The sequence below is a fragment of the Cyprinodon tularosa genome, unplaced genomic scaffold (genome assembly GCF_016077235.1).
Source record: "Cyprinodon tularosa strain WSP-4 unplaced genomic scaffold, ASM1607723v1 ctg192, whole genome shotgun sequence".
NCBI classification, from domain to species: Eukaryota; Metazoa; Chordata; class Actinopteri; order Cyprinodontiformes; family Cyprinodontidae; genus Cyprinodon; species Cyprinodon tularosa.
In genome coordinates, this window is record NW_024038688.1 from 573211 (window position 1) to 585237 (window position 12027).

The window sequence follows — 12027 nt, forward strand, 5'->3', positions numbered from 1 at the left end:
TGAGTCAATAACCTGGTCTTTCAGTTCAGTCCAAGCCCAGAGGATGAGGTTGGTTCCTGCCTGTCGGCTGCCAACAAAATGCGGGGGGCATCGGTCAGAGAGTCCCAGATACTGATGTCTCGGAGGTCGGAAGACAGGCAGGAGATTGGGATCTCAGCAAGTGATAGTGTTTGAGAAGGGAAAATGCAAGTGCCAAACAGGACCCTGGACAAATTCTGACCCTGATGAAGGTCCTATGAAAACCTGAAACATGAAAAAAAACATGAGAAATGAAAAAACTATACATAGTTCTTAAAAAGCATATATATCTAAAAACCTGGCTCATAAAGTCCATTAAATAGACTTCGCCTTAGACATCACTTATTTTGACATTTCATATACACAAGTGTTCGATAGTATCTTAGCATCTAAATGGGATTTTACCTCTGGTGGAAGAGGATCTGATGTTGGACCTTTAAGGGGCTGTTGCCTGGGCTTGACCCATCAGTTGTTGTTGAACTGCTACTACTGCCTCCAGCTCCTGAAGCACTCGCTCCTCCTGGCTCAGGGAGCGGAAGAGGATGATGATGATGATGCTATGAGGGTGGTAGCCCCCTGGGTTAAAGAGGCTGACATGGTTTGAGCAGCAGTGGTGCCATCAGCAGGTTTAGCATCGATAGATAATGCTGAAGTAGGTGTGGAAGCTGGAGGGGGCCTGGAGGAGCCGGCTGGGGATATTTCAACATTTGGCAGGGAAGCATCTAGAGTGCTCTTCTCTTTTTCACCTGCAGAGTGCTGTACTTACCTTCTAGATGCTAAAGATTTCCAGGGAACAGTCTCAGGGAGTTTTCAATTCCGCAGAGCTCTATGTTTTTTTCGGCGAGGTACCTCATTAGCCCCTCCAGGCTAATAGCATTGTCCGGTATTGCTGGATGCAGTCAAGACTGTCAGAATGATGGCGCAGCAGTTACATTTCTCCTTTTTTGAAGAGAGTTCGAGTCGGAGATTATCCATTTTGTGTTCCAATGACATTGGAGAGCAGGATTGATTAAAGCGGAGGTCTGTGGGGATCTCTCTTTAACTTCGCAAATTGTCGAGAAAGTGAAAATTGTCGAGAGGATCTGATCTTGGCTGCTGCCTTGGAGCGCCACCATGGTAACCATCATAAAAATCGATAAAAATGTTGATTTTGCATAATCATATCACATACAGCTCTATATAGATATCTGTGGTTTGTAATACTTGGCCCACAATTTAAGTTCACCTGCCAATTAAAATTTGAGTCTTTGTATTAACAAACTCAAGCCTCACTGATAAACAAAGAGGGAAAAAGGATGAGCTACGAGGCTACAGCCGACATTCCTGTCATGATTTAACTAAAGATCAGACCCAAATGCAGTGAAACCATTACAGAGAGACAAGGGGAAAAGTTTAACAGGTATATTGATAAGTTTTGTGGAGATTCCAGTATTGTCCTGAACACTGCTCAACCGAAACTGAAAGGTGAGGGGAAGACACTGCGGTTAGTTCAGGTTCAGTGGGAGAATTGATTCTCAAACTTGAAGAGGAGAAAAGGTTGGAAGACTCATGTTTCCAGAGATTAGGTTGACTCTTAGACTCCAGTAGGTGAGGAATGTGTTCCGGTGTTTGTCTCATACGGTGGAGGGCGGAACAGGGTTACCCAGAATGCGGTTGCTAGTTGTTGAACAGAGAACGACTGACTGCCACTCAGATTTCCTGCGGTACTTGAACGGACTGTTGTGCAGATGAATCCCTTGCTCAGTGTTAAGCTCAAACGTTTCCTCGGAGAAAAGTGGATCCAAACCTCCGGTTTGTTTCCTCACCTCAGTTTGAAGCTCAGTTGATCCTTCCGGGAAGAGAGGGTCCGAAAAATCCAGTTTGCAGGATGTTTCACTGCCGAGAGGCAAAGACAAAAACAATGTTAAGACTCAGGTTGACTAAGACTCAGTTTGACTCAGCAAAACTCAGCTTGGCTAGAGTACCCTAAACTGGCAAACACTCTGGCATCGAGGTAGTGGCAGTCAGCAGCTTAAGAAAATTCCATTAACGAGGTAACCCCTTGCAGGTGTGTGAGGAGGAGAATCAGAACCAGGCGCCACCCGGTGGAGGAAAGAAGACAAACACACAAAAACACAGACCACACAGACAGGAGTCCTAACAATTCCACCTGTCAAGCATGAATCATAGTTTTCTTTATTTTTGGGGCTCCAAAGTAGTTAAACCCCCTCCAAGACTAAGGACATCTACATCCTGTTAGAGCAAATATCACAACTTTCCAATCACTTAGAATACATTCTTTATGTGTCTTATCTGTTAGTAAAGTGCCCTAGTAAAGATGGCAAGGGGGTAAACGGGGTAGTGTTGGCCTAGTGGTTAAGAGCAGTGTGCTTTTGCTCTGAGAGGGTTGCAAGTACCCACTTCGAAGCCATTGACTGACGCTTACCATTTACCCCATGTACTGCAAACATTGGAGAAGCCTCCAGCAGTCATTCACTTTTGGATGATGAGCTGTCAGTAAAAGGCTTCATGACACTACTTCCCGTGTGATAGTGTCTGCAAGGCCCAATCAGGAGGAGGGAGGATGAACAGAGTTCTCCTCCTCCAAAAGGTTTCACTTCAGAATATCATTATCAGAAAATGCCTTTATAACTTTAAAAGAATCTGTTTCACTTTCTCTCTCCTCTGTGTTGCTTAGCTGTGCTAAAGAGGGCAAAAGTTTAGTTTATTCCCCTTACAGGTTGATAATGTTATTAACAGGGTCGCTAGTTCTCTGTGTAGTGCCTAGACAACTTAGCCCCTTTAAAAAAGTAAAACTTTAAAAATAGAAAGCTCGCTCCATGGTTTAATGCAGAGCTGCGTATTCTTAAGCAAAATGCTAAAAGTCCTACCTATTCTGGAAAATTTGTTTACTGCTGTATAAGATGACCCTTCGTAAAGCAAGAGCAGCATATTTCTCCTCATTATTAGAGGAAAATAAGAATAATCCTAAATATCTTTTTAATGCAGTTGCCAAACTAACCCAGAGCCATGGCTCTGTGAAATCACCCATCCCCCCTGCTCTTAGCAGTAATGATTTTAGGGGATTCTTAATAAATAAGATTGATTCTATTAAAAATAAGATCACTAGCACTCCTCTTACTATGATTAGTTTATCTCTGGAATATGAGGCAGCATCTGAGGTAACCATAGAATTTGAACCGGGTTTAGACTGCTTTCATACAGTTGAATTTCAGAGTTAGTGAAACTACTATCTTTATCTAAGCCTCCAACTTGAATGTTAGATTCAGTTCAAACCAGGTTATTTAGAAGAATTATTTTCTTCCCCATTTTAGATGTGATTAATATCTGTTACAGGGATATGTACCAAAGGCTTTTAAGATAGCTGTGATGAAACGTCTCTTGATCCAGATGATTATAGACCTATATCAAATCTTCCTTTCTTATCTTTAAGTTATCTTTTAGTCTTTTAGTTCTCAGGCTCCTCTCCTGTGGAACCAACTACCAGTTTTAGTCCGTGAGGCAGACACCCTGTCTACTTTTAAGGCTAGGTTTAAAACTTTTCTTTTTGATAAAGCTTATAGTTAGGGTGGCTTAGGTTATCCTGAGCTATCTCTATAGTTATGCTGCTATAGGCTTAGACTTCTGGAGGACATAAGGACCCATTTGTCATCATTCCATTCATCACTCCCACTCTGCATAATATGTTAGTTCAATCTCTAACGTTCTGCTCTCTCTGCTTTTTCTCATAGTAGCTTCATCTGGTCTGTTCCTGTTCGGCTGTGACTCCATCCTGGATTGAAAAATCAGCTGTGCTGCTGCCATCAACACCTTTGTTTATAGATGTAGTCCTGTTTCTCTGACTGTGACTAGCTGGATGTGCTCTCTTCGTCCTCTGGCATGGGAGCTGGCTCGGTGCTCCTCTGCCTGGCTGTGTGTTTCCTGGACGGGGCCGCCTTTTACAGCTTCTTTCTGTATCTCTGCTTCTGTCTCCTTGAACCCCAGTCGGCCTCAGCAGATGGCCGCTCACACTGAGCCTGGTTCTGCTGGAGGTTTCTTCCTGTTAAAAGGGAGTTTTTCCCTCTCCATTGTCGCTATAAGCATGCTTAGTGTGAGGGATTGCCTTTGAGTCAATGAGTCAATGCAATTAACTTGTTTGCCTTAGAAAACTTTGAATCATTTTGACTTTATAATCTGGTTGAATTGTAAAGTGCCTTGAGATGATATGTGTTGTGAATTGGCGCTGTATAAATAAAATGAACTGAAATATTCTAAAATTTTGAGAAAGTAGTTGCCAAACAAGTGTGCGATCACTTCCACCATAATGAACTTTTTGAAGAGTTTCAGTCTGGCTTTAGAGCTCATCATAGCACTGAAACAGCTCTGGTAAAAATCACTAATGATATTCTCATGGCCTCAGATAATGGACTTGTATCTGTGTTCGTCCTGTTAGATCTCAGTGCGGCATTTGACACAGTGCATCATAACATTCTTTTAGAAAGACTTGAATATTTTGCAGGATTTAAAGGAACACTTCTAGACTGGTTTAAATCGTATCTGTCCGACCGATTTCAGTTTGTTCACATTGTTAAATCTTCTTCATGCTCAAAGGTTACCTGTGAAGTGCCACAGGGATCACACCTAGGACCAATTCTCTTTACTATATATATGCTCCCAATCGGTATAATTACAAGAAAGCATGGGATTAATTTCCACTGTTATGCTGATGAAACCCAGTTATATCTGTCTATAAATCCAGATGAAGCTAACCCATTACATAGATTACAGGCACGTCTTGAAGACCTAAAAATCTGGATGACTCTTAACTTTCTGCTCCTGAATGCAGAAAAAACAGAAGTCTCTAGACCAGAGTCTTTGATAAAGAAGCTGATTAGTCAATCACTTCATTTGGATGGGATTAAACTTATTTCAGATAATGTTACGGCCAGTGGCCTTTTCTGTGTTTGTGTTTTTTTCATTTTTTTCAGAGGCCTGATCAAATTGACTGCACCTGGTAGAGATTTGTATTTTTGTTTTGTTTAACTTGTTTTGAGAGATCATTTTTGTTGGGTTAAGTTGTTGAGAGTCCCTACGTTTTGATTATTAATTGTTACCCCTTTTTTTATTTTGTGAGAAACTCCAAACAATAAATCCTTAAATTGTTAAAACCTTTCCACCAGGGTTTCTTTAATGTTACTTCCCTTTTTCCTGGCTGAACCGGATCGTAACAGATAATAAATTAAATGTTATTTTTAAACAGGACCTGTCATTCAAATCCCATATCAAAGAGGTTTCAAGAGGAATATTGCAAAAAAATTTGAAATCTCCTGTCCAGGGGTGATGCTGAGAAACTAGTCCATGCATTTGTTACTTCAAGGCTGGACTATTGTAATTCTTTACTATCAGGAAGTCCACTAACTGTAGTTAAAAGCCTTCAGCTGATCCAAAATGCTGCAGCCAGAGTTCTGATGAAAATTAAAAAGAGAGATCATATCTCTCCTATCCTGGCTTCCCTTCATTGGCTTCCTGTTAAATCCGGAATATAGTTTAAAATCCTCCTTCTCACATATAAAGCCTTAAATGGCCAAGCTCCATCTTATATCAGAGATCTGATTGTTCCTTATGTTCCTAACAGAGCACTTCGCTCTCAATCCGCAGGTTTACTAGTGGTTCCTAGAATTTCTAAAAGTAGAATGGGAGGCAGATCTTTTGGTTAATGAAATTGAATTGACGTATTCTGGTTCAAACAAGAGGAACCAGGTTTGTTTTGATTCACCATGCCACTTCCGGTTGACATCATACACGACCCACTTGGTTCAAAACCCTTCTGTATTCTGCGTTTCTGGAGTTTGTGAAGTCATAAACTTGTCTCAATTCATCTTCCTTGCAAGGTAGAAAAATCAGAAACAGATCAAAAAGTAAAATTTCTTCTTCTTTATTTTGTTTTGAAGAAAATTACAGAAGTTTTTTCAGTGACTCATAACAATATATTTCAGTTTTTTAGCTACAGTAGAACAGTTATAGTAAGACAGAGATTATTGTTATCAGAATTGTTTCAGAAGTGTAGAACTCTTATCTGAATGTGATCAGATATTCTGGATATGCCTGAGTATCATGGAAAATAATAAACATTGAGGGATTATTCGCATTGTCAGTTACACTGTCATAAAGGTCTGCACTAGTGCCAGATTTGGCTGGGGGGGCGATCATGCCAGATCTTCCTTGAGTGTAGTCTCCAACGAGAACCCGGGCCTGGTACATGCGTTTATGACCCAGAGTGTCTGGTTTAGCATAACCTCCAGCTGAATATGCAGGATCAACAGCAAAGTAAGAGCCATTACCATATGCGGCACCTGCAGGACATGAAACAGAAAACATCTCATGGATATGGAGATAAATGTCAGTACTGAAATATTAAGAGGTCAGAATATTATATATAATTATATAATAGTCTATACAATCATTAAAATTAAACCAAAGAATAAATGAAACAGAAGAATGAGTCTAAATATAAAGCCCTGTGGTCCACCTTATAAGATGGAACTAAAAAGCTTAAAAGTAGTGTTGCGCCGATGCCATTTTTTGGCCCCGATACCTGGCTGTGCAGTATCGGCCGATACCAATACCATAATAATGTAAAATAATAGCCATCATGGGTTTGACAAGCTGCTGCCTACCTTTGTGAAGCAGGAAAAAAATCTAATACAAAGTGAATCCAGTAGAACTTTTTATTGCCTACCAGGAATGGGTGACAATAGTTGAATAAACTTATGGCTCTCAAAATGGTATCGGTGCCCCATTTGTTGGTACTCGCCGATACCGATACCACCATTTTAGGGCAGTATCGGGGACCCGTCTGATATTGGTATCGGTATAACACTACTTAAAAGGGCCCTTAAAAGAGTAAAATAACTAAAAGTTTTTGCAATCAGTCTTTTTAATTTAATATCCAGTAAAGGCTTTTACCATGTTGTCCTGCGTAGCTCCGGTTGAAGCCCTTAGTGTTGATCATGTCAATGGAAGTTGCCCCGGTGCCGTGATACAGCAGCTTTTCATTGTTGGTGTGCTTGTTCTTCACCTCCATTTGTTTCTTCAGGAGCAAGTAGCTATGCCAGAGAGTCGTGTTTTGGATCCGTTCGATCTGCAAACACATTTTAAAACACGTTCATTAATCTGAGATGAGATCATAGATCTGTAGTTAGTAGATGTCTTTCATTACGGTGTGTTATAAGTTCATGTAATAAAGTAAATACTAATACTTGTTGGGAGCTGGAGAAATCCCATCTTTCTCCAGCAGAGTCCGCCGTGGATCCTCTGAGGGAGCCCCCTGCACAGCTGCAGCTCATCAAGATCATCAGAGGATCCACTACTTAAGCTGTCTTCAGACCTTGCCTCAACGCCGCAGTGTTGTTCCAGTTGGTCAGCGCTAAAGCCTAGATCCTCTGAGTATCTCCATGACTTTGAATCCAGTCTGGATTCTTACTATTATCTCTGTCTTCCAGGAAACCTGTGTCTCCTCTGAGAAAGCTCTGGAAGAGCTAACCTGCCAAGCTGACCCTCTGAGCCAAACCCTGAAGATCCCTCTGAGAAACCTCAAGCAGCTCAGGACTGAGCTGGGACTTCCAAGCCAAGGTCTGTTCTAACAAGACGTGAGACACTGAAGCAGCTAACGGACTCTGCTGATGAACCCTTCTCCAGAACCAACAGTGACTCTCCCAAAGTTAACCTCAAGAACCCTCAAGGTACAATCAGTGAACTTCTGGAAGTAAAACCCTGCCAGCAAACCACTAACTGTGCTGTCTCTCACGCAGATTCCGGTGAACCAGTATCCAGGCCCCGAACCAGAATCAGTACATTCTGTGTGTTTGTGCTTTAATAAACTGTTGAACTCTTCATCCTCGTGTCCGTCAGTGGTGTTCTGCATAACTGGGTCGCCTTCAGTGAACCCATCATGACAGAACACTGCGGCCAAACTCAAGGCCCAGCAGATCACCTCACCCGTCGACTGGAGGAGCAGGATGCCCAAATTCAGGGACAAACCCAAACACTCCGTGAGTTATATCGTCTAGTTGGCACTCATGACCAAATGCTACAGAGCTGTGCTAATTTCCTGAACAGCGCTAATGCTCCACCACAAGCATTTCCGGGTCCAGTTCCACCTCCGAGGTCACCGGCAGTGACGTCAAACGAGTTCCGTCCTAGTCTCCCAGAAAGATTCTCTGGTAACATGAAGGATTGCAAAGGATTTTTATTTCAATGTCGGTTGATTTTCCAGAACTCCCCTGGCTGTTTTTCCTCGGATAACTTTCATTCTCTCTCAGTTAACAGGAAGAGCCTTGGAATGGGCTCAGGCAAGATTTGCCGCTGACGATAGTTTAAATTGCTACTACTCTGATTTCATTTCTGAATTTACCCAGGTCTTCAACCAGGAAACTGACCAAACTATTGATTCTAGAGCTCTTTTCAACCTAAAACAGGGAAATTCTTCAGTGGCTGAATTTTCTATTAACTTCCGGGTTAAAGCGGCAGCTTCCGGATGGAACCAAAGCGCCTTGAAAGGAGCCTTTTTCATGGCATTAAACGAGCACATTAAAGATGAACTCGCAACCCTCGACGAACCTGCTACCCTCGAAGATTTAATTCGCCTCTCCATCAGATTAGATAATAGAATTCGAGCCAGAAACAGTTCTAAGAAGCAGGGTACAATTTCTTCTGCCTCTCATAACTTGACTGTTTGTTCTCCCTCTACAGAGCAGTTGCCCATTCAGAGGTCTAAGCCCCAGTCTCTACCGTTGCCTGTTCTGGCCTCACATTCGGGCGAAAGGGATGTCGAACCCATGCAGGTGGGACACACCAGGCTCACTCCAGAGGAGAGACAAAGGCGTTTTCTAAGCAAACTATGTATCTACTGTGGTGAGAGTGGACACTTCATCGCTTCCTGCCCGGCAAAATCAAAAGCAGGGGCCCGCCAGAGGATCTGAGGAGTCTGGCGGGCCAAATAAACACAAAGAAATCTCCTCGACTGTTACTGCCTGCCACGCTTTTCTGTGCTAATCAAAGCCTCTCTTTTTCTGCTTTCATCGACTCAGGCTGTGAACGTAACCTAATCGACTCTAACCTCGTCCAGCAACTCCAGATTAAAACCATTCCCTTTTCTCAGCCTCTCAGTGTATCCGCCATAGATGGAAAAAGACTCCATCGAGTTACCCACCAAACTCAAACCCTCTAGCTACTTCTGTCAGGTAACCACCGAGAGACAATAACATTTTTTGTTTTTCCCTCTGCATGTTCCCCGCTGGTGCTCGGGTTCGAATGGTTGGAGAAGCATAATCCTCACATAAACTGGACTGAACGTCATCTGGAATCATGGTCCACTACATGCCACGAAACATGCCTTCGTTCTGCTGCCCCTATGGTGGGGTCTCCTAGAGGTGGGGGGGAAATGGACTCTCCTGACCTTTCTTCAGTTCCCCCTGAGTACCATGACTTAGCCCCTGTCTTCAGTAAGGTCAGTGCGACGTCCCTACCTCCACACAGACCATACGATTGCGCCATAGAACTTTTACCTGGTGCTCCTCTTCCTAGGAGCAGATTGTATAACATTTCCAAGCCTGAAAGAGAAACGATGGAAAAATACATCAATGAATCATTAGCTGCTGGAATAATTCGCCCATCATCCTCTCCATTGGGCGCCGGGTTCTTCTTCGTGGGTAAGAAGGATGGTTCCCTGAGACCTTGTATTGACTATCGAGGTTTGAACCAGATTACAATTAAAAACAAATACCCACTGCCTCTTCTCGCCTCTGCTTTTGAACCTGTACAGGGAGCAACAGTGTTTTCTAAGTTGGATTTAAGAAACGCTTATAATCTCCTTAGGATCCGTGAGGGCGATGAATGGAAAACTGCCTTCAAAACACCCTTGGGCCAATTCGAATACCTTGTAATGCCCTTTGGTCTAACTAACGCCCCAGCCTGCTTCCAGGCCCTAGTAAATGATGTTCTCAGAGACTTTCTCAACGTGTTTGTTTTCGTGTACATTGATGACATTCTCATTTACTCCAAGGACCTCGATGAACACAAGAAACATGTCCGTCTTGTCTTACAGAGACTACTGGAAGAATGGAGGCACTGGCTGGAGGGAGCTGAGCACCCGGTTCTTGTATGGACAGACCACAAGAACCTGGCTTACATCCAGTCCACCAAACAGGCTAATCCTCGCCAATCCAGGTGGTCAATCTTCTTTTCTCGGTTCAACCTAATTATCTCCTACAGACCCGGATCCAAGAACGTGAAGCCCGATTCTCTCTCTCGTCTCTACTCCGTCGATCATCCCGAGACACCTGAACCAGTCCTTCCAGCTTCATGTACAGTGGGAGTGGTCAACTGGGAGATAACTGACCTCATCAACTCAGCCCTGGCCACTGAACCCGATCCAGGTAACGGTCCATCTAACCGTACATATGTTCCATCTTCTGTCAGGTCCCGTCTTATCCAGTGGCTGCATGCCACCAAATTCTCTCCTCATCCTGGAGTCAGTAGAACAGTAGCTCTCATCTCCAGACGCTTCTGGTGGCCCTCTCTCCACAAGGACGAAAAGGAGTATGTGTTGGCTTGCCCCACATGTGCCCGTAACAAAGCCTCACACCAACCTCCTTCTGGCCTGCTTCAACCACTTCCTGTTCCCTCGCGTCCCTGGTCCCATATCGCCATTGATTTTGTCACCGGTCTCCCTGTCTCACGAGGTATGTCCACTATACTCACCATTGTTGACCGCTTCTCGAAGTCCTGCCACCTTGTTCCCCTCAGAAAGCTTCCCACGGCCTTCCAGACAGCTCAGCTCCTCATTAAACATGTTTTCCGGCTTCACGGCATCCCCCAAGAGATCCTCTCGGACAGAGGTCCTCAATTCATCTCCCAGGTATGGAAGGCATTCTGCTCTGCGCTCGGCTGCAAACCCTCTCTCACCTCAGGTTACCACCCCCAATCGAATGGTCAGACCGAGCGCATGAACTAACAGTTGGAATCCACCCTTCGCTGCCTCACATCGAACAACCCCTTGGATTGGAGCCAATTTCTCCCATGGATTGAATATGCCCATAACTCCCTCAGATCTGCATCCACTGGACAATCCCCATTCCAGGTCAGTCTCGGGTATGAACCACCTCTATTTCCCGCAGATGAGAGAGAGATATCGGTGCTGTCCGTCAATCAACACATCCGCCGTTGCCAGAGGATTTGGAGGGAGACCATCGCCACACTCAACCAGTCATCAGTGTCTGTTAAACGCTTCGCTGACGCCAGGAGACGTCCCGCCCCCGAGTACTCTGAGGGCCAGGAGGTATGGCTCTCCACTCGAGACATCCCCCTCAAGGGGATGTCTCGAAAACTCTCCCCAAGATTCATCGGACCCTATAGGATCACTCGAGTCATCAACCCCTCAGCTGTTCGTCTCCAACTACCTCAGTCCCTCCGAATCCACCCTACGTTCCACGTGTCCCAGATCAAGCCTGTTTCTTCGAGCCCTTTGTGCCCACCGTCCGACTCCCCACCACCCGCCCTGGAGGTCGATGGCCATCCGGCCTTCACAGTGCGCCGCATCGTGGACTCCCGTCGACGAGGTCGCGGATGGCAGTACCTCGTCGACTGGGAGGGCTACGGACCGGAGGATCGCCAGTGGGTCCCAGGCTCGTACATCCTCGATCCTGCACTCATCGAGGAGTACGAGAGTTCCCGCCCATCTACCTCTTCCGGACCGCCAAGGGGCGGTCGTTGAGGGGGGGGGTACTGTTGGGAGCTGGAGAAATCCCATCTTTCTCCAGCAGAGTCCGCCGTGGATCCTCTGAGGGAGCCCCCTGCACAGCTGCAGCTCGTCAAGATCATCAGAGGATCCACTACTTAAGCTGTCTTCAGACCTTGCCTCAACGCCACAGTGTTGTTCCAGTTGGTCAGCGCTAAAGCCTAGATTCTCTGAGTATCTCCATGACTTTGAATCCAGTCTGGATTCTAACTATTATCTCTGTCTTCCAGGAA

General features: G+C 44.6%; 1 protein-coding gene across 1 annotated transcript in view; it reads right to left on the bottom strand.

Annotated features, from left to right (window-relative positions):
• Positions 1 to 5967: 5967 nt before the first annotated feature.
• The window catches only part of LOC119782370 (protein mono-ADP-ribosyltransferase PARP14-like), a 38889-nt gene continuing 32829 nt past the window's right edge, over positions 5968 to 12027 (bottom strand). Inside the window, exons 22-23 of the mRNA XM_038283315.1 lie at positions 6964 to 7138; positions 5968 to 6350 (exon numbers count right to left, since the gene is read on the bottom strand). Coding sequence (XP_038139243.1) covers positions 6070 to 6350; positions 6964 to 7138 — 456 coding nt within the window. The 3' untranslated portion in view covers positions 5968 to 6069. The remainder of the gene's footprint in view (positions 6351 to 6963; positions 7139 to 12027) is intronic.